This window comes from Zootoca vivipara, chromosome 9 (assembly GCF_965207765.1).
Source record: "Zootoca vivipara chromosome 9, rZooViv2.hap1.1, whole genome shotgun sequence".
Classification (NCBI taxonomy): Eukaryota; Metazoa; Chordata; class Lepidosauria; order Squamata; family Lacertidae; genus Zootoca; species Zootoca vivipara.
Window position 1 is genome coordinate 70,510,978 of NC_142592.1, and position 25,779 is coordinate 70,536,756.

Consider the following 25,779-nt stretch of genomic DNA (forward strand, 5'->3'; position numbering starts at 1 on the left):
CAGTAGCCCAACTGGTAGAGCGCCACAAAACTCAAGCAGAGGCTCGAAGAACCTGGTGCGGGTTTGCATCCTCTGGGGGCGCCAGACTCCTCGCATTTCCACCCCTGGGACCCAGACATACAAGACACCCCCCACCCAAGCCCAAACACACACACAGGAGAAAGAGAGCTGGAATGTAAAGGCTTTATTTAGAAAATTATAGATCGCTCTGTCTCCGGGCGCCGGGAATGCATCTCCTTCCTCGTCGGGGGGGGGGGCATCTGCTAGAGCCAACATGCCCACCGAGGGCAGCACGGGGGGGAGGCAGCAAAGCCAACCTCACCTGCCCCCCAGGTGGAGGGGGGCAGGGAGGCACAACTGAGGTCAAGGCAAGGGCTAGGAAAATAGGACAGGGGGGGGATTGTCCCAGAAAGAAGTTTGTGGGTTGAGGCAAGGCGGCCACTTCTGCCGCCCCTCTTTTTTGGCGGGGACACCCCCCACGCCACAACAGCGCCCAGCAAACAGCAGGAGAGAAAGGGCTTTCCTCTGGGGGGGGGGAGAGCTCCCTTGTAAATCCCCCACCTCCCCAAAGACCAGCCGACTTTTGCACCCAATGCCAGCTCCAGCAGCAGAGCCAGAAATCCAGGATTTTTTTTAAAATCTAAAAATGAAGATTTTTTGGGGGGGATACATCCTCCCCTTGCACACCGTTTTCTGGCATCCGGCTCCTCGTGAGGAGCAGGAAGAGACCCGAGAATGAAGCCGCGTTCCAAATGCGGCATCAAATAAAAGAGGGGTTTTGGGGGGGGGTGCAGAGGTGTCTTCGGGGCCAAAGAGGCCTTTTGTTTAGCCTAGAACGGCCTCATGCTTTGCCTTGGGAAGGGCTTGGGGGGCCCCGCCACTTCACTGACGGCGTCTGGGAAAAGCTTTGGGGTGCAAGGAAGGGGAAAAGGTTCAACGGGCCCCCAGAACCTGAAAGCCCTGTGCATGTGAAGCAGAGCCCCCCCCCAACAAAAGGAGGAGCGGGGACCGAGGGTCTTGGAACAAGAGCCAAGAGAGGTCCCCAAAGAGACCCCCCCCCCGCCCCAAAATCTGTGGGCGTTTCTGGCCGAAAGGGGCAGAGAGCATCTGTTAGCACCTGGAAGGTGGGAACGGGGGCGCAGGATGGGGCACCCCCTCCAGGAACAGCACCAATTATTTCTTCTTCTTGACATTGCGGGGTCCGTCTTGGGGGGGCTCTGCTGGGCCCCTGGACTTCTCCGCCGCCGCCGCCGCCTCCTTCTTCCTCACTTGCCCGTTCTTCTCGCTGGCGCTTGCCTGGTCTCCTCCTCCCCCGGTGTCCACTTCCGCCCGCTTGCCACCCTTGGGCTTCCCAGGCCCGCTGGGGGGGCCCCCCGCCAGCAGCCAGCCCCCCGCCGCTCTCAGGAGGCAAATGGCGGCCCCTGTGAGGTACAGGGACCAGATGACGGCCGGGCCGCTGTACGGGTGGAGGTACTCTCGAACTCGCTGCAGGGCCGTTGGTAGTGGGGCAGCCGAGGCCTTCTTCGGCGAGGGCTTGTCCTACGAGAAAGGGGGAGAAAGTGTTGGCAAGGCCATAGCTCGAGAGTCACAGAATTGGAAGGGACCCCCAAAGGCCATCCAGTCCAACCCCCTGCAATGCAGGAACCTCACCTAAAGTATCCCTGGCAGATGGCTCTGCTTAGAAACCTCCAAGGAGGGAGAGTCTACTAACTCTCCTGGGAGTCTGTCCCACTTATAATCATCATCATTATTGTTGTTTTTCCCCCAGCCACTCTGGGCACCTCCCAACAGAATATTAAAAACACAATAAAACATCAAACATTAAAAGCTTTCCTAAACAGGGCTGCCTTCAGATGTCTTCTAAAAGTCAGAAAGTTGTTTATTTCCTTGGCATCTGATGGCAGGTGCCACCACCGAGAAGGCCCTCTGCCCGGTTCCCTGTAACCTCGCAGGGAGGGAACCACCAGAAGGCCCTCGGAGCTGGACCTCCGTGTCCAGGGCTGGACGATGGGGATGGAGACGCTCCTTCAGGTCTACAGGGTCGAGGCCATTTAGGGCTTTCAAGGTCAGCACCAACACTTTGAATTGTGGTCGGAAATGTACGTCTTTCAGGACGGGTGTTATGTGGTCTTGGCGGCCGCTCTCAGTCACCAGTCTAGCTGCCGCGTTCTGAATTAGTTGTAGTTTCCGAGTCACCTTCAAAGGTAGCCCCACCTAGAGCTTACGATATCGTAGATATCCTACAATATCGCAACAAAATTTTGCATGTCGTCTCGAGATCAGGAGAGTGGGGCCCTAAGCTACAGCATGTTTAGCTTATACGTAAACCCGGCACCAGGGACCCAGGTGGCGCTGTGGTTAAACCACTGAGCCTAGGGCTTGCTGATCAGAAGGTCGGCGGTTCGAATCCCTGTGATGGGGTGAGCTCCCATTGCTCGGTCCCAGCTCCTGCCAACCTAGCAGTTCGAAAGCACGTCAAAATGCAAGTAGATAAATAGGAACCGCTACAGCGGGAAGGTAAACGGCGTTTCCATGTGTTGCTCTGGTTTGCCAGAAGCGGCTTTGTCATGCTGGCCACATGACCTGGAAGCTGTACGCCGGCTCCCTCGGCCAATAATGCGAGCTGAGCGTCGCAACCCCAGAGTCGGTCACGACTGGACCTAATGGTCAGGGGTCCCTTTACCTTTAAACCCGGCACTGGGCGGCCCTCTGCAAGGCAGGACTATGCAGCCATCCCATACGGGGATCGAACCTGCAACCTTGGCAATATCAGCACCACCCTCTGACCAACGGAACTATCCAAGCACACCCAATGCCCCCCCATTCCCCCTCTGCTCATGCACCCCCCCTTACCCTCTTGACACAGATGCTCTCCGCCCCTTGACTCACCTTAAGCCCATGTTGGACCAAGAGGCTGTCCAGGACGGAATCACCAAGGAAGACGGCTGGGTAGAATTCCTCCTGCCACTGCCTCCTCCACCACCGCTGAGGGAGGGACCTGCAGGGGGGGGCAGGAGGCGGGTTAGTTGTCGTTCAGGTGCATTCGTGGTCCACAGCCCCACCCACCCCGCACCCGTATCCTGGGGGCAGGAGGCAGAATTCTGCAAAATCTGTTATCGGAGAGGCTTCACGTACGCGAGGATATGCAGCCTGAGCAAAGAACTAGCAAGAGGCCAGCAGAGGGGGAACCTAATGCTGGCTCAGGGCCGGCTCTATGGCCAGGCTGGGTGGCGCCACGCAGCCGTGCGTGCCCGCCCGCCCGCCGCTCCGCCGCGCAAGCCCGCCCGCCCGCTGCGCAGCAGCGCCCTCGGCAACGGCACTGCGCGCTGAGCCCGGCCCCCCGTCGCGCTGGAAAACGGGGCAGTGGGGGGCGGAGGAGGGATCCGCCGCACCACGGCGCCAGGGCGCCAAAGGTGCTTAAGACGGCCCTGTGCTGGCTGCTAGAGGGGAAAACGTGTTACTGAGTTAGGACGGGGAAAGGAACTCGAGTCTAACCTCACCATTATTGCTCTGCTTCTGCTCCACATTTGCACTTTAAAAATGTGATACAAAAACGATTCTTTTTCACGGGGCTCCCACAACTAAGGGAAGGGGCCTCTGATTTCCCTAAGCTATCGAGGGCCCTGCTCAGCTGGGCTACCTTTTAATGGAACATGACTGACCCAAACTGGGCTTAAAAAAAAAATTCAACAGGGACACTTTGGCATGGATAACCAGGTGCAGAAATTTATGTGGGGGGTGCAGCTGGCTTGGACATGAGTCAAGCATGTGATGAAGCAACGGAAAAAGCTATCGCAATTCTAGACGGAGGGAAGTAATAGAACCACTACATTCTGCCAGACTTGGAGTAGAGTTTATGAAGGTTCTTGACAAATGCCTACAAAAACGGATTCAGCAAGCGTTCCAAAGGACTGTGGTCGGGTGAGGAGATGAAAGAGCGCCGAAGGATTCCCCGCCCCCTCTTCCAGAAAGCGCTGGGTCTCACTCACCAGTCCTGGCCGGCGTCCGTGAACCAGTATTTGTACAACTGAGCCCGGATATAGGTTGGGGGCTTGGAGCTGAAGGGGTATTTGGAGTCATCTACCTGAACGAGGTGGATCACTGCGGGAGGGAAAGGAAGTTCCGTCAGGCAAAATGGGTTCGGAAACGTGTGGATAAAAATCAATGATTTTTTAAAATATATATATATATATATAAATCATATTTTTATTTTATTTTAATCGGATTTTTTAAATAAAATGCTTTTGGAGGAAAAATCTTTCTAAAGATAGTTTTCTATTTAAGTTACATTATAGTCCAAAGGCTATTCATCGGGAAATAAGGATTTGTTTTAAGTTTTTCAGGTGTGCTAAAACTCAGTTGTTTTTTTAAAAAATTGTTTAACCACATCAGTTAACAAACATGGATACATATGCTATAATGTTATTGTTTTAGTTGAATAAATTGTATAAATTGTTACTAAGAAAATGATTATTTTTCTCCTTCCAATAGAGTACAGCAGAAAAGTTCTCCAAATATAAACAGTTAACTTATTAAACCCGACAACAATTTCATAATTATCGGTCCATGTATTTCTAATAGTATAACCAAATCAGCAATTTTTGATATAACTGTAAAAACTACTTTGAATATTTATTATTCCAAAAATGAACCCTTCCGCAGGTTGTCAATATTAAGGTGATACCAGCAAGAATGAGTCATTCTGTAAAAATAAAAATAAAAAAGATTTAAATCAAGTCTTACTGACTAGGGATTTAAATCATGATTTAAATCGATTTGATTTACCGTGTTTCTCCTAAAATAAGACGGGCCTTAAAAATAAGCCATGGCAGGCTTTTCATGAGTAGAATAAATATAAGACATACCCCGAAAATAAGCCGGGGGGAGCAGGTCTGGATGGCGCCAAGGAAGAGGAAAAGGAAAAGGAAGTTTCCTGTCGGCGCCTGGAAACAGATGTTGCTGCCCCGCCAAAACGCCCAGCAACGTGTCCCACATGGAGCCCTGACTAACCAGGAGCCAGCAAGAGCTGCAGCAGGGCCCCCCGAGAGCCGACCAGCAGGACCCCGCGAGAGCCGCAGGTCCCGACAGTACAGCGCGCCGAGCCCCGACCAAGCAGGACCCCACGAGGGCTGACCAGCAGGACCCGGGAGAGCCGGCAACAGCGCGTCGTGCCGATCCCCGACCCGGCGAGAGGCGTAGCGCGCGCCGCACAAAGCCCCGACTGAGCCGGAGCTGGCAAGAGGTGCAGCACTCGCCGAGCCCCGACTCAGCAGGAGCCTGCAACAGCGTGCTATGCCAACCCCCGACCCAGCAGGACCCGGTGAGAGGCGCAGCACACGCCGCACCGAGCCCTGAGCGGGAGCCGGCAACAGCGCACCGCGCCGAGCCCCTACTGAGCGGGAGCCGGCAAAAGGCGCAGCGCTCGCCGAGCCGAGCTCCGACCCAGCGGGAGCCTTCAACAGCGCGCCTCCCCGAGCCCGATCCAGAGGGAGAGCCAGCAACAGCCCGTCCCGACTGAGCAGGAGCCGGCAAGCGGTGCAGCGCTCGCGGAGCCGAGCCCCGACCGAGGGGAGCCGGCAAGAGGCGCAGCAATCACAGAGCCGAGCCCCAACCGAGCGGGAGCCGGCAACAGCTGCAGCGTGCACAGCGCCGAGCCCCGACGGCAAGAGCCACAGTGTGCAGCACACCGTGCCGAGCCCCGAAGCCCAGTTGCAAAACACTACCGGTACGGTACTTTCTTTTCTTGCCTTGCCCACCTTACAATAATAAAAATTAAGACATCTCCTGAAAATAAGCCGTGGTGGTTTTTTTTTGGAGGAAAAATAAATATAAGACGTGTCTTATTTTAGGAGAAACACGGTAAATCAAATCCACCCTGGTCTGGATGCCCCACCCACTTAGACCCACGGGGCTTTTGTGGGTTCAGGATGGAAACTGTGTCTTCTGCCCCCTTGAGTTCATTGGAGAACAAGGGGGGAGACAAATGGAACAAGTGAATCAACAGCGATAACAGAAGGCAGAATGAGATAAATATATGCCAAACAGCTTAATTGGACTAATTAATTGGCCTTAATGCTTGAAAGACGGCAGGAGTTTTAGCGCTTCGCATTTGGGAAGAAAAGGAGCAGCCGTAGTAAGTCGCCCCCAATACCAGAATTCCGTAAAATGTGGGGAATGACCCTTCTCTGGCTCCTTCCCTCTGCTCACCCTCTTTCTTGCCCTGTAGGAGGCGGTAGACGAAGCCCGTGAACCAGGGGCTGTGCGCTTGGGGAGCCAGGGCGGCAAACCACATCTGCCAGTCAAGGCGCGGCTGGTGCGGGGTCACCAGAGGGGGGGCAGCGCTGACATTGCCCGGCTTGTACATGAACTCGATCTCCTGCGGGCGGGAGGGAAAGAGAGGCACTGATCACACACATCATCCGAAGCCTTATATCCCAGCTCCCCAAGTCGGCGAGATTCATTTGACGACCACAAGGAAGTGAGCATTTGGGTTTCAACGCCCCGGTCCTGTGGGACTCCCTGCCACTTGACATCCAGCAGGTGGCTCTTGGGCCAGCTTTTAAATGCCTGCTGAAAACTCTTCTATTCCTCAGGGCTTGTGCAGGCAATTAAGAGCATAGCAAACCACTTTGCTACGTATTTCTATGACACAGGGATGCACAAATATCTTTACAAATGATATACAGTGGAACCTTGGTTCTCGAACTTAATCCGTTTCGGGAGTCCGTTCGACTCCCAAAACCGTTCGAAAACCATTGCACAGCTTCCAATTGGCTGCAGGAGCTTCCTGTGCTAAGCGGAAGCAGCGTAGGACGTTTGGCTTCCGAAAAACGTTCAAAAACCAGAACACTCACTTCCGAGTTTTCAGCGTTCAGGAGCCAAAACGTACAAGTACCAAGGCGTTTGAAAACCAAGGTACAGAACGACTGTATATAAATGAATACATATATAAGTGATATACAGTGGTACCTCGGTTTACAAACACAATTGGTTCCGGAAGTCTGTACTTAACCTGAAGCGTACTTAACCTGAAGCGAACTTGAAAGTAATGGAAAGTGGATTAATCCGTTCCAGACGGGTCCGCGGAGTACTTAAACTGAAAGTACTCAAACTGAAGCGTTCTTAAACCGAGGTATGACTGTATATAAATGAAACCCCCCAAAAGCCCTGGGATGCTGTGCTTCCACCGCTGGCTGCCTTCCAAGTCATGCAAACGACTCATTTGTCCGCCCCAGCTTGTGCCCGTCCTCCATGAGGTCTAGCGCCTTGTGCAGGCACTGTTTTGCCAAAGTCCTTGTGCGGCACCAGCAGTGGCAGGCAGAAAGAGGCCCGAGTCCTCCTCCAAGAGGAGCCGTGAATTACCGTCCACTTCTCCTTGTCGTAGCTGCCTTCCAGCACCACCTCGGGACGCCCGCTGACCCCCGTCATCCGCCGGAAGAGGCCGTAGGAGTTGGCGAGCTGGTAGCGGTCGACAGCGCTGAAGAGCTGGTGGACACTGGGCCAGAGTTTCCCGTTGGACTCATACTCGATGTAAGTGAAGGGGACCTGGGGCGAGAAAGAGAGAGCAAGGCAAGGAGGGGTTTTTTGGGTGGGTGGGGTGGGTGTGTCAGACAATGTTGCAGCTCAGCTGTCCAAAAAACACACATTGTTTATGTGGAACCCCTTCTCTGAATGAATGAAGCCCAGTGTTATAAGAAAAAACTGCACCTTTTTCCCTTATAGGGTATCCAAGAGCCTGGATAGTCCTTAAGTGGGTTCCCTATCGGTAGGAGAAAATAACAGAGGCCAGCCAGAGAGTATCGAGAAGCAAAGCCTGATCTTTATTGAACTGTTGCAACAGGGTCCCCCGTAGGGAGGGAGGAGAGGAACCCCGAACATTGGTGTGCAAGCCCTTATATGGACTTTTGAAATTGCCCACCCTGTAGTTCAAGACCACCCCCCCAAAACACCATTCATACATCACAGAAGGAGGTGGTCCCCAGCCGAAATCTGAGTGTGTTGCTTCTCTCCTGTCTGCCAGGATACCTGATAAAGCCTTATTATTACCTTCAGTAGCACCTTAAAGACCAACTAAGTTTTTATTTTGGTATGAGCTTTCGTGTGCATGCACACTTCTTCAGATACCTGATTATTGATTAAGTGTGCATGCACACTTCTTCAGATACCTGATATTATTACCTGATTGCCTTTTCTGGGTAGCCTGGCCATTCCTTGGAGATGGTAAATACTTAGTTCCTGAATCTTTTAGTCTTACACATATTGATAAGTGTGCTCAGCTTAACAGATACTTGCCTGACTGTATTTGCAGGGAGATGTAAGCCCCTACAGTCCAAGACAATTGGAAAGCTTTTCTCATGTCCTTCCTCCTTGCAGAGAAATATTTGAGGTCAATTTGAGAGAGTCAAAATGGCATCAGGATTGTTTGCCTGTACTATTTCAGACACGTGGTTTATATATTGATGTATGTGTTTGCCTCGTACATTTATGAAGATTTATTTTATTTTCATTTATTTTATTTAAATAATATTTATTGAATTTTACATAAAGAAAAAATAAAAATAAAAAAAATAAAAAATACAGAAATAAGAAAGGCAAAAATGACAATATTATCACATCTTATCTCTTCAAACTACTTCACTTCCCCTTCTTACAATCCTTGTTCATAATTAACTCTTACCATTTCCAAATCTTGGTTAAACATCATAAAATTACATCCTATTTCCCAATTCGTAACCTTATTCTTAAATAATTCTTATTCAATATAGAAAAGTGGAAGAGAAATAGCAAGAAAAAGCCAAAATAAAAAAATAAAAGACATACTTATATTTTCCAATTTCTAATCTAAACATTTCGGACTTCCTGGAGATTTATTTTATATATGTAAGACCTTAGAATTCCTATAACACCAGGAATCCCCACCATCTAGGGATCCCTTTGCAAATGAGAGTAACTGCTGGGGAGGGCATTGTTCCCCCCCCCCAATTTGCTTTAAAAGAAAACAACAGGACAATATATTTTTTCCACAGTGAGATGCAAGGTTCAAACTTATACAAAAAGGACCCTCTCTCACACTTATCCTTCCCTGCCATCATTCAAAGGTCTCATTTTTCTTTTCTTTTTTTGAGTTGGCACATTTGGTAGCTTTCAAGGCCCACGCAATACGTCACCCCCCCCCTTTCCCCAAGCTGTCACCTGATTTACTCACCAGGCTGATGGTAAACATCCCGAGAGCCGCAGTGGCGAAGATGGCCCACTGGGTGGCGCTCCAGAGCTTCCAGAAAAAGCCCCGGGTGCAAGCGCTCCTATGTGGGGGGGGGTGTAGAGGGGGGCAAATAGAGAGGGCTGCATTTTAACTTCTGCCATCTCTTTTTATTTTACAGTTCAATCTTTATCGGTTTATAAACAATGCATCCGATCACCTCAAAACACCAAAACACAAAAGCATTACAAGCAAACCACCAACAGTAGAAAAAAGGAACATTACGAAGAACTTCCTGACAGTAAGAGCTGTTCGGCAGTGGAATTTGCTACCAAGGAGTTTGGTGGAGTCTCCTTCTTTGGAGGTCTTTAAGCAGAGGCTTGACAGGCATATGTCAAGAATGCTTTGACGGTGTTTCCTGCTCGGCAGGGGGTTGGACTGGATGGCCCTTGTGGTCTCTTCCAACTCTATGATTCTATGACCTTTTGCTTTTTAGTAGTCTGCCGTGACTTGTCTGTGATCTTTGCCTCCCTGTGGAGAGGCATGGCTCACTTCCCACTTGGTAGGAACATGATGTGGTGGAGCAAGTCTCGCAAATGTCAGAGGAAACACACGTGTCAGCTCATGATGTAAAAGCCCTAAAGGTCAGACTGTTCCTACACATGTGCATTTGTGCTAATAAAAAGGGCTCTGCCGAGCTTGCCAATCAGCTTGCTCCTCGCACAGCTCACTTGCAACAACTCCCTGACTCGTGTCCATCACTACCCAAAAAATAATAATGCTCTTTTTGCGCTCCTTTTGAATTCCTGCGAGACTCTGCTAAAAAGACAGAGCAGGGCCCGGTGCCTAAACTCTTAATCCTAAAAGATACACAGGCACAGCAGATTGTATAAGGCAGATGTGGGAAGCAGATGGCAGATGGCTATGAAAAAAGGGCAGGGGCCCCATCACGCAATGAGAGATGGATGAGACACTCTGAGGGTGGGAGGACAAGCCACATTGTGCTAATCTCAGATGAGAATGACAGGCGCCACTTCCGTGGGGAGCAGCTCCCTTTGGCAAAACTCTCACCCACCTTAGAAAGCAGCACGGACTGGTTTTGTTTTTTAAATAAAACATTTTCTTTAACTCATTATATATCATTTCCCAGAAAGCCTTTACCTCTTTACAAGTCCACCACATATGGGAAAAGAAGCCAGAAGCCTTTTTACTGGGTATAGTAGGCGAAGAGATACCCCCAAAAAGATAAAAGGCTGTTCATGTATGCACCAACAGCGGCAAAAATCCTTTAAAAATGGAAACAACAACAATTGCCAACGAAAGAAGAGCGGCAGATGGAAAGGATGGACTTTGCAGAACTGGCGAAGCCGATGGGAAAAATCCGAAAACCAGCACGACCAAGTATACCAGAAGGACTGGAGTAAATTATTTCAGTATTTGAAAGATCATCGTAAGCAATTAACACTAGTAGGGTTACCTGAAGACTTGTAATGAGAATTTTTTTACCTTTCTATATTTATTTAAATTTTGAGGTATTTAGTAAAGAGTTATATTAGAACCGAAAAATACAGTGCTCCCTCGACTTATGAACTTAATCCATTCCAAATGCACATTCGTAGATCGAAAAGTTCGAAAGTCGAAAAGCGGGTTCCCATAGGGGGGAAAAATATTCGGGAAAAAAATTTAAGTCGAGGAAACTGCATTTAAAATTCGTAAGTCGAGGAAACCGCATTTAAAACCACCAACCATTTCCATTCAAATGTAGAAAAATTCGTACGCGTGCAGCCATTTGTCCCGAAAACATCGAATGTCGAGTAATTCGTAAGTCGAGGGACCACTGTATATAAAATGCTGTGATATAAAGGTTAGTTTTGAAAGCCGAAAGGTGGGAGGGAAGGAAGTCCCCAGGCTCTAAGGAGCCAGAGAAGTAAAGTGGATAATAATGAGGTGATTAGGTAAAGGTAAAGCTACCCCTGACCATTAGGTCCAGTCGCGGACGACTCTGGGGTTGCGGTGCTCATCTCACTCTATAGGCCGAGGGAGCCAGCGTTTGTCCGCAGACAGCTTCCGGGTCATGTGGCCAGCATGACTAAGCCGCTTCTGGCGAACCAGAGCAGCGCACGGAAACGCCGTTTACCTTCCCGCTGTAGCGGTACCTATTTATCTACTTGCACTTTGACATGCTTCCGAACTGCTAGGTTGGCAGGAGCAGGGACTGAGCAACGGGAGCTCACCCTGTCGCGGGGATTCAAACCGCCGACCTTCTGATCGGCAAGCCCAAGAGGCTCAGTGGTTTAACCCACAGCGCCACTGTGTCCCAATGATGTGATTATATATGTTTAAATGGAAAAGTAATAAAAATAAAAAGCGGGGGGAAAGCAGCACAGAGACCGCCGAGGCCTTCCCCTCAAAAGACACCGTTTCCCCCCTTACCTGTGAGGCACTCACCTGTACCCAGCCTGAAGGATCTCCCAGACCAGAGAGGCCAGCCCGATGGCCGCCAGAGGAAGAGTCACCATCCTCAGCCACAGCATGAACTCGTGGTAGGTGAAAGCTGGAGAGACACAGGTAAGTTGTCCACGTACGTGAAAAAGCCGGGAGCACGGGAGAGAAGCCCCCACCCCAAATCCTGATGGACAGCGAACTTTAAACTAAGAATCAGAGAGCAGGTGTCTCCCGAGACAGACGGGTGCCCAAAACAGAGCCATGAATGCACCCTTCTATGTACCTCTTTGGAAAGATTCCTGGCACAGCGCTAGGGCATCTGTTTGGCATGCAGAATGCCCCAGGTTCAGACCCTGAGGGTCTCTCCAGGCAGGACTAGCACAGGCCCCGCCTGAAACCTGGCTGAGCTGCTGCCAGTCCGTGTCGGTAATACTGAGCTGGATGGACCAGGGCTCTTCCTCGATGCAAGGCGGATCCCCATGTTCCGCATTCAAAAGAACTCAGTTTTTTGAATGTGGAAGCATCTACACTGTGGAACTCCCTGCCTATTGATAGCAGGCAGGCAGCTTCACTTCACTTTTTTCGGCGCCTCCGAAAAACGTTTTCATTCAGACAAGCCTCTCCAGATGTTTACAGAGTTGGTGCATGCTCTGTTTTTGGCCTATCATCATTTTAACTTGAGGAATGCATTAAATAATTGTTGCTGTTTTTCTCAGTGGTAATTTTATGGCTTTATCTTATTTTTGTAAACCGTGCTGAGGGTTGTTTTATTATTAAAAAAAGACAATCAAGCAGTGTACACGTTTAATGAAAGAAAGAAAAGAAAGAGAAAGAAAGAATAAATGTTCCCACAAACTCACAGAGGAAATTGAACAATTTCCTTTATGGGATTCAATTTTCCTGGTGCCCAAATTGGCACATTTTGCAGATCACCTTCTAAATCCGGCCCGCGGACGGTCCGGGAATCAGCGTGTTTTTACATGAGTAGAATGTGTCCTTTTATTTAAAATGCATCTCTGGGTTATTTGTGGGGCATAGGAATTCATTCATTCCCCCCGCCAAAAAAAAAATACAGTCCAGCCCCCCCCCAAGGTCTGAGGGACAGTGGACCGGCCCCCTGCTGAAAAAGTTTGCTGGTCCCTGCCCTTGACCATCTTGGTCGCCCTCCTCTGCCCACCTTGCAGCTTGTCAGCATCCTTCTTAAACTGGGATGCCCAGAACTGGACACAGTATTCCAGGTGTGGTCTGACTAAGGCAGGACCATTACTCCCTTTGATCTGGACCAGGAATTAGCAAACCTTTTCAGCAGGGGGCCAGTCCACTGTCCCTCAGACCTTGTGGGGGGCCGCACTATCTTTTGGGGGGGGGATATAAACGAATTCCTATGTCCCACAAATAACCCAGAGATGCATTTTAAATAAAAGGACGCATTCTACTCGTGTATAAACAACACCCTGATTCCCGGACCGTCCAAGGGCCGGATTGAGAAGGCGATTTGGCCGGATCCGGCCCCTGGGTTGCCTACCCATGATCTGGACACTAGATTTCTGTTGAAGTTACTGTTCATTGTCATCAATGGCAAAAAACACACATTCTTTCCACCGGAAAAAAGTACTGCAAGGCCCTCGACTGTTTATATGGATAGTATATTTTCATCCTGCCCCGATTATGGCAGCATCTCGCTCCCCGACGTTGTTTTTAAAAAAATCTTTATTACCAAATAATTTACATAGAACATAAACACAATGAAAAGCAACATAAACAGACTAACAATACCTCATTTGACATTACATGCCCTTTAACTTCCCATCCACCTCATTGTGCTTTGTATACCTTACTAGCCTTTGCGCATTTCATTTTTATTATTCTTTTCCGTTAATTATTGGGGAAAAGAATTACGTATATTCCGGCATATAAGACGACTGGGCGTATAAGACGACCCCCAACTTTTCTAGTTAAAATATAGAGTTTGGGATGTACTCGCCGTATTAATAAAACGACCCGGCGTATAAGACGACTCTCAACTTTTGAAAAGATTTTCCTGGGTTAAAAAGTAGTCTTATACGCAGGAATATACTGTACTTTATAATTTCCTTAAACTTCAAGATTCAATCCAAATCTGTCAGTACTTTTTAGGACGTCCTTTGAACACAGCCCAACCTATACTAAATCTCTGGTTAGAATTTCCTCTTCTTCTCCCCATCCTCCTTGCAAGTTCTGAATATTCTGATGCTTTCATACCTGCCTTGGACTCGATCAGCTTCTTCTCCCAGTTGACCTTCAGGTCGAAGTAGAGAGCAGTCCAGTAGACCAGCAAGCCATAGGCGCCCAGTTCGGACAGCAGGGACATGACGGACGCCAAGCTGGGCGGCCAAGCTGCGGAGGAGAGACGACACGGAGCAATGCAAGGATGGAGTGGGCATGGAGGGGCCGAAGCCACACACCACCAGGTGGGTCACTGGGGCAGAGGGAGGGGAGAGTGACTCAAAATCCACACCTGCTTTCAAGGGAAGAGAGTTTCAAGGCTGCTGCAATGCCCCGCCCCAAACTGGGGGAACTCAAAATCTCTATCTTCCTAGTAGATGGGAAGGAGTTCACTGCTCAGAATTTGCGCTAAGCTAAGGTAGGCTTATTGCTGCTCCCCAGTGGAATCGCCTAAAGGGGTGCTAAGAGGTACCAGGGAGAGAGGGGGCAATGGAGGCGTGAATCAGACTTTGAAAAGCGTCCCAAATCATCTTTGGTGCCTGGCCCTCTTGACTCGATAAACTCATCCCCTGCGCCTCCTACCCTACAAAAAGCATTACTCAGAATATCGTAATAATGATGATGATGATGATTCTATTATTTGTACCCCACCTATCTTGACTGAGCTGCCCCAGTCACTCTGGACAGCTTCCAACATATAAAAATCCAGAATGCGGCAGCTGGACTGGTGACTGGAAGTGGCCGCCGAGACCACATTATACCATTCCTTAAAGACCTACATTGGTTCCTAGGATATTTCCGAGCACAATTCAAAGTGTTGGTGCTCTAAACAGCCTCAGCCCAGTATACTGAAGGAGCATCTCCACCCCCATCGTTCAGCCTGGACACTGAGGTCCAGCGCCGAGGGCCTTCTGGCGGTTCCCTCCCTGCGAGAAGTGAGGTTACAGGGAACCAGGCAGAGGGCCTTCTCGGTGGTGGCGCCCGCCCTGTGGAAAGCCCTCCCATCAGAGGTCAAGGAAATAAACAACAATCTGGCTTTTAGAAGACATCTGAAGGCAGCCCTGTTTAGGGAAGCTTTTAATATTTGATGAATTATGGTATTTTAATATTTTGCTGGAAGCCGCCCAGAGTGGCTGGGGAAACCCAGCCAGATGGGCGGGATATAAATATAAATATTATTATTATTAAACATGAAAAAAACTTTAAACATTGAAAAGCTTCCTGATGCAGGACTGCCATCAGATGCCTTCTAAAGGTTGTACAGTTACTCATCTCCTTGACATCTGATGGGGGGGGGCGTTCCACAGGGTGGGCGCCACTACCAAGAAGGCCCTCTGCCCGGTTCCCTGTAACCTCACTTCTCTTGCAGTGAAGGAACCCAAAACCCACCAAGATAAAAAAATTCCTTCCAGCAGCACCTTAGAGACCAACTAAGTTTGTCATTGGTATGAGCTTTCGTGTGCATGCACACTTCTTCAGATACACTTCTTCAGATACCTATGACAAACTTAGTTGGTCTCTAAGGTGCTGCTGGAAGGAATTTTTTTTATTTTGTTTCGACTACGGCAGGCCAACACTGCTACCTACCCACCTAGATAGATAGTAACACAACATTTGAAAGAGCAACCATTAAATGCACATTGATTCAAAACCCAATGAAATATATTTGGCCTAATTTAACACCAGAGGGGGGCGACCACTTGATCTAGTGATGCCAGATTCTTGAACTGTAAGAGTTTTCTGCACCCCCAGCGCCCCCCTTGCCTCTTAGCAACCCCCCAGAGGGCACTACCACCCACTTGGGAATTCGATGCTGCAGCCCCTCCCCGTCGCTAGCACTAGACCCATTTTACAGAGCCACGGAGACCAAAGCCGCTTACCGGCCGCCGCTTTCTTCCGGCCGTGGCCCAACCACATCCCCAAGTGTTCGTCATCCAGCAGAGAGAAGCTCAGCACGATGGTGAGAAAGTTGAAGAAGTTGTAGTTGCCCGTGGCGATGATGAGGAGCTGGAGGACCACCTGGGAAGGGTTTCGGAAACCTGTCGTTATGATCTTAAACCTAGGTTTTAAAAGACTCTTCCCCCACCCCCACTACGACTGGATCAGATGCAAACGGACAGGGACAGGCTCTATACAGTGGTACCTCGACTTACAAACAACTCGACAACCAAATTTTTCGACTCACGAATGGGGGTAATGGCCACGCGCTTACGAATGTCTCGACATCCGGGAAAAACCACGGCAGTTTTAGATAGGGATTTTTCGACTTACAAATTTTTAGATAGGGTTGCTTCAACTTACGATTTTTTCCGTTTCCAATGCATTCCTATGGGAAATTGCGTTTCCGATGGTGTTTTTCGACTTACGAATTTTTCGACTTATGAAGGTGCCTTCGGAACGGATTAAATTCGTAAGTCGAGGCACCCCTGTATAAAGAAATTCATTCATCTGGGCCACAAATAGATGTACAGTGGTACCTCTACTTACGAATAACTCTACTTACGAATGTTTCTACGTACGAATGGAGCTCCGCCCGCCATCTTGGATGCGGTTTAGATAGGATTTTTTCTACTTACGAATTTTTAGATACGGTTGCTTCTACTTACGAATTTTTTCTCCCAATGCATTCCTATGGGATTCGACTTACAATTTTTTTCGACTTACAAATGTGTGTTCGGAACGCATTAAATTCGTAAGTAGAGGTACCACTGTATTTGCAAGAGAATCTCCACAGCCCAGCTGAAAGTTTGAGCATATTAGACCAATCCTGGTCTGACGGCACTGGCTACCGATTAGTTTCCGGGCCCAATTCAAAGTGCTGGTTTTGACCTATGAAGCCTTAAACGGCTCAGGACCGCAATACCTCAAGGACCGCCTCTTTCCATATGAACCTACCCGGACCCTGATATCATCTCCCGAGGCCCTTCTTTGTGTGCCTCCTCCTCCAGAGGGCAGCAACATGGGAACGGGGCCTTTTCTGCAGTGGCTCCCCACCTGTGGAATGCTCTCCCTAGGGAAGTTTGCCTGGCGCCTTCATTATACACCTTGAGGTGCCAGGCAAAAACATTCCTTTTTAACCAAACCTGACTGACATATGCCCTTTTAAAATGTGGCTCGTTTGGGGGGGGTTGTTATCGGGCTATTGTTCTTATTTTGATTTTATGTATTGTGATCTTTTCTGTAAACCGCCCTGAGACCTCTGGGTATAAATTCAATGAATGAATGAATAAGGTTGCCTGGGGATACCTGGCTGTAGAAGGCAAAGAGGCGAAGGCGTCGCAGAGGAGCAAAGAAGAGCGCCGGGATGGCTATCTCGATGACGTAAGTGGCCACCACGCTGAACTTCTGGAACCAGACGGGCAGCTGGTGGGCGAACCACGAGGCCGGCGTGGGGATGCACTGGGTCTCGTAGTGGTAGGTTAAAGCTGGGGAGAAAAGTGGTTTTGGGGTGCATAAAAGGATCCGGACTGAGGGATTCAGATGGCAGGAAAGGAGATTCTGAGCAAACGTTCTGGCAACAATGTGGGATATAATCCATTGGTGCAGTCAAATGCAACATTCCCTATTTCCCTAGAGTGGGCACAAGCATGGGGGCACCCAGTCGGTGTAACCTCCTCTTCCACTGGTCTGGAGCATCCCCCCCCCTCCATGTGACCTGGGAGATGGGCACTGCTCTGGCTGACTCCGCAAAAGAGTACGTATTCTTAATGTAATTAAGGATTCTTAATGTAAGTTTGCTGTCTGCTGGCTCTCAGCCAGCAGCACGTGAGTTAAGTCTCCACATGAGATGAGCTCAGTTTCTTTGTGTTACTACCAAGTAAAGCCTGCCTTTCAGGGATCAAATTGTGAACTGAAATGTGAGCAAACCTTTGGTTACTTTACTCAGAAAGACTCTCATGTCTTTCTTCTTTTAAGAGGAATCAAAGAAATAGTCTTAACTACGAGATTCAAACGAATCTGCAAACTAGCTTCCAGCTATATTGAGGGCAATCTGCTCTGATACATCACTTCACTAGCGGGAGTGAAGGAAGGATAATACTTATTCAATATATCCTTTCCGACTAGCTTTAACATTCCCACAAACAAGAGCCGTTCAAGCTTTACTGCCAACTACCTGACTTTATAACCCTACGGCAGGGATGTCCAACCGGTTGATTGCAATCTACCGGTCGATCGCGGGGTGTCCCTGGTCGGTCGCTCAACAACTGTGGGTCTCCCTCCCCAGAAAAAGCTCAACAACTTTGCTCAATACAATGGGTAGATCACTGCCAGTTTTGTTTTTAGTGGGAGTAGATCGCAGTCTCTTGGAAGCTGGGCATGCCTGCCCTACGGCTTTCAAATCCACCCCTTGCCTCCTCATTTCGTGGCCGCCACCCCTTCTTCCGCGACTTCCCCACTGACCTGTGAGCCCCCACCAGGTGGGGCAGCGGCTGGTGAGCTTCACCACCCCCGAGGCGAACATGAGGCGGAAGAGCAGCCAGCGCAAAAGCCAGAAGGTCACCCCGTCGTGCGCCCGCCAGGCCGTCGTGCGCCACTTGAGCAGGTGGAGCGGGGCCACCAGCACCGCCAGGAAGCCCGTCTCCAGCAAGAGGCTGTCCCTGGGAGGGGGGGGAGAGAAAGATATGGGGAGGTTGGGGGCGAAATCAGGGGAGGCCACCGCTCTGGGATGATGCCCTTCACACAAGACACACAGGGTCAAGGCCCGGGTCTCATTATTTTATTACAGAATGTTTAAGGCAACTTTTGTTATAAGACCAGGATCCTTTTTGCTAGGTATGACGGGTCAAGACTTGCAAAAAAAGTGGAAAAGACTATTTATGTATGCCACAACAGTGGCTAGGATGTTACTAGCGCAAAGATGGAAAGACGACAAGATACCAACAAAAGAAGAATAGCAAGGAAAACTGATGGAGTACACTGAAATGCAGAGCCGGCTTCCCCATAGGGCTTAGTGGTGTGTCGCGCCAGGGTGCTGGCCTCTCGGGGGCGTCCCAGAAAGTGGGGGAGCTGCATGGCTTTGCCGGCAGCCTCCCCTTTCCCTGCACGCCCGCCAGCTGCACCCTGCCAACTGTAAGGCTGGTGGGTGCGCAGCTTGCCTCCCAAGCCTCTGTGAGGATCGCTCTCCTCCCGAGGAGGCTCGGGAGGGGCGCAACTTCACTCCAAAGCCTCTGTGGGGATCACTCTCCCGTAGCGGCATGGAGGAGAGTTGTGCTGCCCCCCCCCCGGATGGCTGGCTGTGCGCAGCTATGGCCACCCCAGCACTACCCGTGGTAATTTGGGGGCGCTGGGCGGATATTTGCACCCCAGCGCCACATCTGCTAAAGACGGCCCTGTTGAAATGGCAAAACTAACTGGAAAACTAAGAGACAAGGACAAGAGAGACTTCAAAAAGGACTGGGAACCGTTTATGTTGTAGTTCCAGAAACATTGTAAAGAATTGGACTCACGAGCAGGTTTGAGTAAACACAATTAAGAAAATAAGCATAAAGGTTAAGAGATAATAATGGAGAAATAATAAAGGGTAAGACGTAATACAAAAAAAATATGGCACAAAAATGGTAAGATTACAATAATATTTAACTAAAAGATTACAAAATTAAGGTAAAATTAAACAGGCAGGAAAAGCAAATATTCAAAGAACCAGAAGAGGAAGTTGAGGGAAGTCATGGGAGATAGGGATTTATACATTATTTTTGTGACAATGATTGTGTTGAATATGACTTTATAACCCTCCATGACCAGCGTATCTCATGACGTTTTGAAGGATGGTATTTATTTTTGCCTTGTGGATTTTTTTGGGGGGGGGCTAGTGGTGTTAAATTGTAAAGTAAAAACCCCTTGCCGTGTCCCCAAGTGCATTGCTGTGGGTTATCTACCCCACCCCCGGGCCTAGTGGGGGCCTGGCAGCAGGGGCCTACATAAAACAAAGGCCTAGTGGTCTGATAATGGCTGCCTTGGTGGTTTCAGTTGCTTGGTTGATGACGTCATTTGGTTTGTGGGTGTGGCTTAGATTTCACAGGAAGGGAGGGGGTGTACTGTGGGAGGAATTCCACTTGAGGGCGCTGTTTGACTTGGTGGAAATCGAGGTCTGTACCTGCCCAGGTGTGTGATTTGAGGGATTTTTGCCCCCAACAACGCTCGGGGAGTGGCCTGGATCGTTGTGTCAAAATTTCAGGACAATCGGTCAAGCGGTTACGGAGAAAAGTGTGGAACGCAGTTTCACGATTTTTACATTTTTATATATATAGATTATGTATTGTGCCACTTACCACTGGAAATACAGGAAGACCTGTCCGACCTGCAGGGAGACAGCAGGGAGAGCACACATCAAACAGGGTTTCACAGGAAGCAGGAGACTCATCCACTCCATTTCGACTAATTATTTTCTTTGCACCCACCTCCCAGCTGTAGCACCGCTGCAACCACTGGCAAAAACCACCCCGGAAGATCTCACGGTTTTCAGATACAGCCGCTTACAGATTTCAGTGGCCAGCTTGCCTCTGGTTCCCCCACTAGCGTGACACCCCTAAAAGGTTCAGGACGCTCCAAATATCTGAAGGCTTCCCTGCTTCCTTACAGACCCTTGTCGGTGCCAAAATAGGCAAAGGGGACCCTCTTGGTGGTCTGCCCTGTCCCCAGAGATTTGGGTGGAGGCAGCCCAGAGGGTGCCTATGCTGTGGGGCTCCCTCCCCAAAGAACCTTCACTAAGCACTTTTTGGCAACTGCCAAAGATGTGCCAGTTTACCCTGAAGTTGAATATTTCTGAATATTCCTATTCTTGTGGCTGCAATCAGTTAACCTGGTTCTATTTTAAATCGGTGCTTCCCAAACAGCTAAAGCCCCTTTGGTTCCCTAAACTCACCCCCAGATCCCCCTGCCCTATTTTTTTTTAATAAAAAAAAGGCATCATTCAGAACAGCGATTTGCACGACCCAGCGAGGATGATAATAGTGTTAGGTATCCTTCGTTAAGAAACAGTAAAAGGGAGCAGATAACTTTAAGGACTTTTTCCTGTGAGTTCTGGGTGTGGTTTTCTAGGCACAGCTGGCAATATGTATAAAGGAAGAAGAAGTTGTAGTTCGAATTTGCCTGCAGAAAGAGGACACCCACATGCTTTGAGTTGTATAGTGGTGATGAAACTTTTTACACCAGTTTTACACCAGTCTTGTGGTTCTGCCATCTGCTGCCAGGAAGATTCACCTTCAATAAAGAGTACACCATGACGTTCAAAGCAGGAACAATAAATTGCACCTTTCTTCGAAACCCAACCAAAAACAGTTCAGTTTAATTAATGCAGCCAATCTGTTGAATTCAATCTGGCGACACCTGCTTTTCAAAGTCTAACAGTCCTTTACTACCAACGCCCTTTAAAAATATGCTGGGGAGGGGTATTATTGGATTGTCGTTTTTATTATGCATTTTGTGTTTTTATATTGCGATTTTAGATTGCAGTGGGGCAGCATACAAATTTAATTTAATTCAGGGTATCTGAAGAAGTGTGCATGCACACGAAAGCTCATACCAAAATAAAAACTTAGTTGGTCTTTAAGGTGCTACTGAAGGAATTTTTTTATTTTAATTTATGGCAGTATACAAATTTTGAATTATGGTGCTGGAGGAGACTCTTGAGAGTCCCATGGACTGCTAGAAGATCAAACCTCTCCATTCTTAAGGAAATCAGCCCTGAGTGCTCCCTGGAAGGACAGATCCTGAAGCTGAGGCTCCAACACTTTGGCCACCTCATGAGAAGAGAAGACTCCCTGGAAAAGACCCTGATGTTGGGAAAGATGGAGGGCACTAGGAGAAGGGGACGTCAGAGGACAAGATGGTTGGACAGTGTTCTCGAAGCTACGAACATGAGTTTGACCAAACTGCGGGAGGCAGTGGAAGACAGGAGGGCCTGGCATGCTCTGGTCCATGGGGTCACGAAGAGTCAGACACGACTAAACGACTAAACAACAACAACAAATTTCATAAATGAATAATGCTGAGCTCCTCTACTGCCCCCTAGCACCCCCCTAATAATCCCACCCCCCCCTTGGGGGCACTAATTCCCACTTTGGAAACCACTGCAATAGATTGTTTTGACCTTCCCTGGGACCTTAGGGTGAAGGGTGGGCAATAGATGCAACTGATAATTAATAATAAAAGGGATGCAAGTGGCAAGCGCATTGTGCATGCCTGCTTCCTGCAAAACTGTGCAGGATTGGGCTTCCCCCAATGCTGCATGCTACTAACCCCCCCCCCCCGGTGAAATCTCAACCAAGATCTTCCCGCAGAGGGCTGCCCTGCCCGCCAACTGGATCTGTGCCTCGCCCGCCCCCACGCGCGGAGGGAGCCAAGACGGAGGAGAAAGACGAGGGCAGGCTGCAGATTCCTGGCGCTGGACCCAGCTCCCTTGCAACGGGCTCGGATCCAGAGCCGCTCCACCGCCTGCCGAACCCACCAGGAGGTCCCGGGGGCTGTCAGGTCGTGACAGCACAATGGCGTGGGAAGAGGAAGGAGGGAGAGCGCAGGCCTGTCCCCTTCTCCAGAGGACGTCAAGCTCTCGGCTCAACCCAGCATCTGCCACCTTTGGGCCAAGGATTCGCAGTTCGGGGATTAGCAATGGGAGCAGAACGAGAGCCTGCTGGATCAGGCCAATGGCCCATCTGGCCCAGCATCCTGTTCTCACACTCAGGGCCGGATTGAGGTTTGCTACGGCCCTCAGCTACTGAAGTTAACGGGGCCCTTGATATGTCCAGCTGTCCTTTGTCAACAACAAATGGCCGCTGTTTTGTGTGTGGAATATATACTATATAGTCATTGATGGACCTAATAGGTATCTAAAGCCATTTGCACATAACAAATGGGAGCCTACACAACACAAGACACTGTTGCTGTATGTAGGTTTTATTTTATTTGGTTTTTTTTATCTTATATTTTGGAAATGTACATCCAGGTTGTTTTTTCTTTAAAAATTTTTGGGGGGCCCAAGAGTGGGGCCCTAAGCTAGAGCTTGTTTAGCTTGTATATAAACCCATCACTGCTCACACTGGCCAAGCAGGAAACGCACAAGCAGGATTCAAGCATGAAACCACACTCCCCTCCTGTGTTTCCCAACAAATGGCATTCAGAATCACTGCTTCCTCTGACTGCAGAGATGAGAGCATGGGCCATCCTGGTTAGCAGCCAGACAGCCGTCTCCTCCTCCATGAATATGTCTCAATCTCTTTTAAAGCCATCCACGTGGATGGCTGTAATGTCTCCGGGAAACCCTGGACCTCAGCAATGAGGAGGCAACGCTGCTAAGACAGTCTTTACTAAGCTGTAGACATGGTTTATTAAAGAATAACACACAGCGACAACATCCACCCGGCAAGGGAGGAAAAGCACAAGACGAATGACTGGGTGGGGAACAGGTTACCACTAAAATACCTGTATCCCAGTTGATAGGATTCAGGTGCACATAATAAGATTCCACACTTAAAAGTCACATACATCACAATGGCCGTCGATGCCTCCTGTGGCAGGGAGTTCCACAGTTTAACTCAGAGGAACTTTCTTTTCTCTGACCTGGATCTTCCCACTTCTTTGGATGTTCGTGAGTTCCAGTCTTATGCAGGGGGGAAAGCCTTTGTCGATCCGATTTCTCCACCCCCAGAATAATTTTATAAGCCTTCTATCCCGTCGCCTTTTCTCTAAACTAAAAAGTCCAAAATACTGCACAGGGGAGTCGGCCGCATCCCTTTGGTAATTCTGGCGGCCCTTTCCCTAACCTCCTAAATTCTCAACCTCTCCAAAGCTCTCCCACCCCACTGGCAGAGATTCTCTGGGGTGGGGGGCTGGATCAATAGGGCACGACACAGAACGGAGAGTCTGTGCCCAGAGGGAGATACGACGACAAGCACCAATTCTGGTCGCGGGAGAATTCCTGAAACGAGCCCCCCCTCCCCAGATCTAGGTCAGAGTTTTGTCTGTCCGCTGGAATCCTCTGCGCTCAATCACAGCCTTAAAAGGAAGGAGGGAGAACACAAACCTGGCGGAGGAGACTGGAATGTCACTTCGAGATGCTTTAAAGGCAAGAAAATCCCTCTCCGTGCTGTGACTTCCCCTGGCCTTAGGGAAGAACTCGTGAACATTTGAAGTGGTACCCAAAACTCTGGATGAACAGAGACTCAGGGCTTGCTCCTCATCGAAAGCCCCTTCCCTCCTGTTTGAGGGACTATGCCAGCCTACCTCCTTCGCCCCAAGGCATCCCGATCTTGGAACAAAACACTACGAAATTCTCACTCCATTTTTTCTTCTGTGTCATCTGGCAAAAGCGTCGCCAGCTGACCTACCCCACACAAAATATTGCGAGGGCTCGCTTAACTGTATTATTCTGCTGACTTAAAGCAGCGGTTTCCATAGTGGGTGGTACGGGGGGGGGCAGTGAGATCACCTGGCCAGGGGTGGGGTGGGCTAAGAGCAAAGGGGCACCAAGGGGCCACTGGAGGTGTAAATGGCTACCTGACTTTGAAAAGCTGATGTCACCAGATCAGGCTCACCCATTGCGTCGATTTAAGCTACATAATTTTAATTGGATTTTGAATAAATGTGGGATTGTTTTGAATTTTACTGATCATTGTTATACAGTTATTAATACCTCACCTTCTCCCAATAGGAATGCAATTTTACTCTGCTATCATGTCGGTTGTGGAACCTGCTATCCTGACAGCTGCCGACTCAAACCATTTAACACCCCGTCTTTAGACCCAAGAGAACCCAAAGGCCGCTGAGAATCAAGATTTTACACTCACGTGCGCTCTGTCCAGCCAACCTAAATTGCATTTGCCAACAGCACAGAACGGCAGGCAATGACTTTTACCTTGGCCCTCTTAGCTTTTTTTCACTGTTGCACACTGCCAACCGCCTTGAGTTCTGGGGTAGAAAATATATGCATGCGCCGAGCAAAATGATGCGCAACAATTAAGTAAGAATACAGAGGCATATATTTCCAATACAAAGACATCCCCACCAAGGAAGAGATTTGCTCTTCGGGGGCCTAATTTCCTCCAAAGTACGGAGCGGCTCCTCTGAGCTCCCAGGGGCGAGGGTTTGCACACGAGGAGTCATGGGAGAAAAGGCCCCGCTCCTGGGGGGCATTAACGCAGCTTGGCTGCCATGAGGCTGGCGGGGCTTGCCTCTTTTTCCGTTTTGATTTTGGCTGAGCAAAATAAAAAAATCCTTCCAGTAGCACCTTAGAGACCAACTAGGTTTGTCATAGGTATGAGCTTTCGTGTACATGCACACTTCTTCAGAATTTTGATTTTGGCCGCTTATCTTGGGCTTCCAAGGACCGCCCCCCTCCCGCAAAGTACCAGCAAGCAGGCCCCGACTGCCCCCTACTGCTGCCACACACACACACCCCAAGGCCACACGCCACTTGCCGCCCCCCCGTACCTGATAAATGGAGAGGTAGAACGCCCAAAGGGCCAGGAAGACCAGGCTGTCTCGCAGAGGCTCCAGGATCAGGGCCCCGAAGGAGAGCAGCGTCCCCAGCAGGCAGAGGAGCTCCAGGCCCTGCTCCGTGTCCAGTCCCAGGCGTGGCCCCAGCCACAGCAGGGTGGGCGAGTCCCGCAGCTGCTCCCAGAAGCCCTTGCCGGTGAAGCGCAACACCTTTCGGGCGGGCAGGATGCCATCCTTCCCATAGAGACCTGCGAGGAGTTGGAAGCAGGAGGAGGAGTTGGCGGCGGCGGCCACAGGGGAAAACCTGTCCCGCCCACCCCTTTATGGGGGGTACGAATCACCCCGCTCCAGCCTTCCCCAATTCAGCGCCCTCCTGATGCTTTGAACTACACTAACTACACTAAACACTAACCAATCATTGGTCCATTTAACTCAGAGTTGTTGGCACGGACTGGCAGCAGCACTCTGCGGGATCAGAGGCGGGGGGCTCTCCCAGCTGG

The 25,779-nt window shown here is 49.5% G+C and overlaps 1 protein-coding gene across 1 annotated transcript in view; it reads right to left on the reverse strand.

Annotated features, from left to right (window-relative positions):
• Positions 1–169: 169 nt before the first annotated feature.
• Positions 170–25,779, reverse strand: part of LMF2 (lipase maturation factor 2) — a 28,206-nt gene continuing 2,596 nt past the window's right edge. The window contains exons 2-14 of the mRNA XM_060279329.2: positions 25,274–25,527; positions 20,119–20,147; positions 18,251–18,447; positions 17,096–17,274; positions 15,730–15,868; positions 13,886–14,020; positions 11,648–11,753; positions 9,206–9,302; positions 7,363–7,545; positions 6,208–6,376; positions 3,990–4,101; positions 2,890–2,998; positions 170–1,539 (exon numbers count right to left, since the gene is read on the reverse strand). Of these exons, the coding sequence (XP_060135312.1) occupies positions 1,174–1,539; positions 2,890–2,998; positions 3,990–4,101; positions 6,208–6,376; positions 7,363–7,545; positions 9,206–9,302; positions 11,648–11,753; positions 13,886–14,020; positions 15,730–15,868; positions 17,096–17,274; positions 18,251–18,447; positions 20,119–20,147; positions 25,274–25,527 (2,075 nt within the window). The 3' untranslated portion in view covers positions 170–1,173. The remainder of the gene's footprint in view (positions 1,540–2,889; positions 2,999–3,989; positions 4,102–6,207; positions 6,377–7,362; positions 7,546–9,205; positions 9,303–11,647; positions 11,754–13,885; positions 14,021–15,729; positions 15,869–17,095; positions 17,275–18,250; positions 18,448–20,118; positions 20,148–25,273; positions 25,528–25,779) is intronic.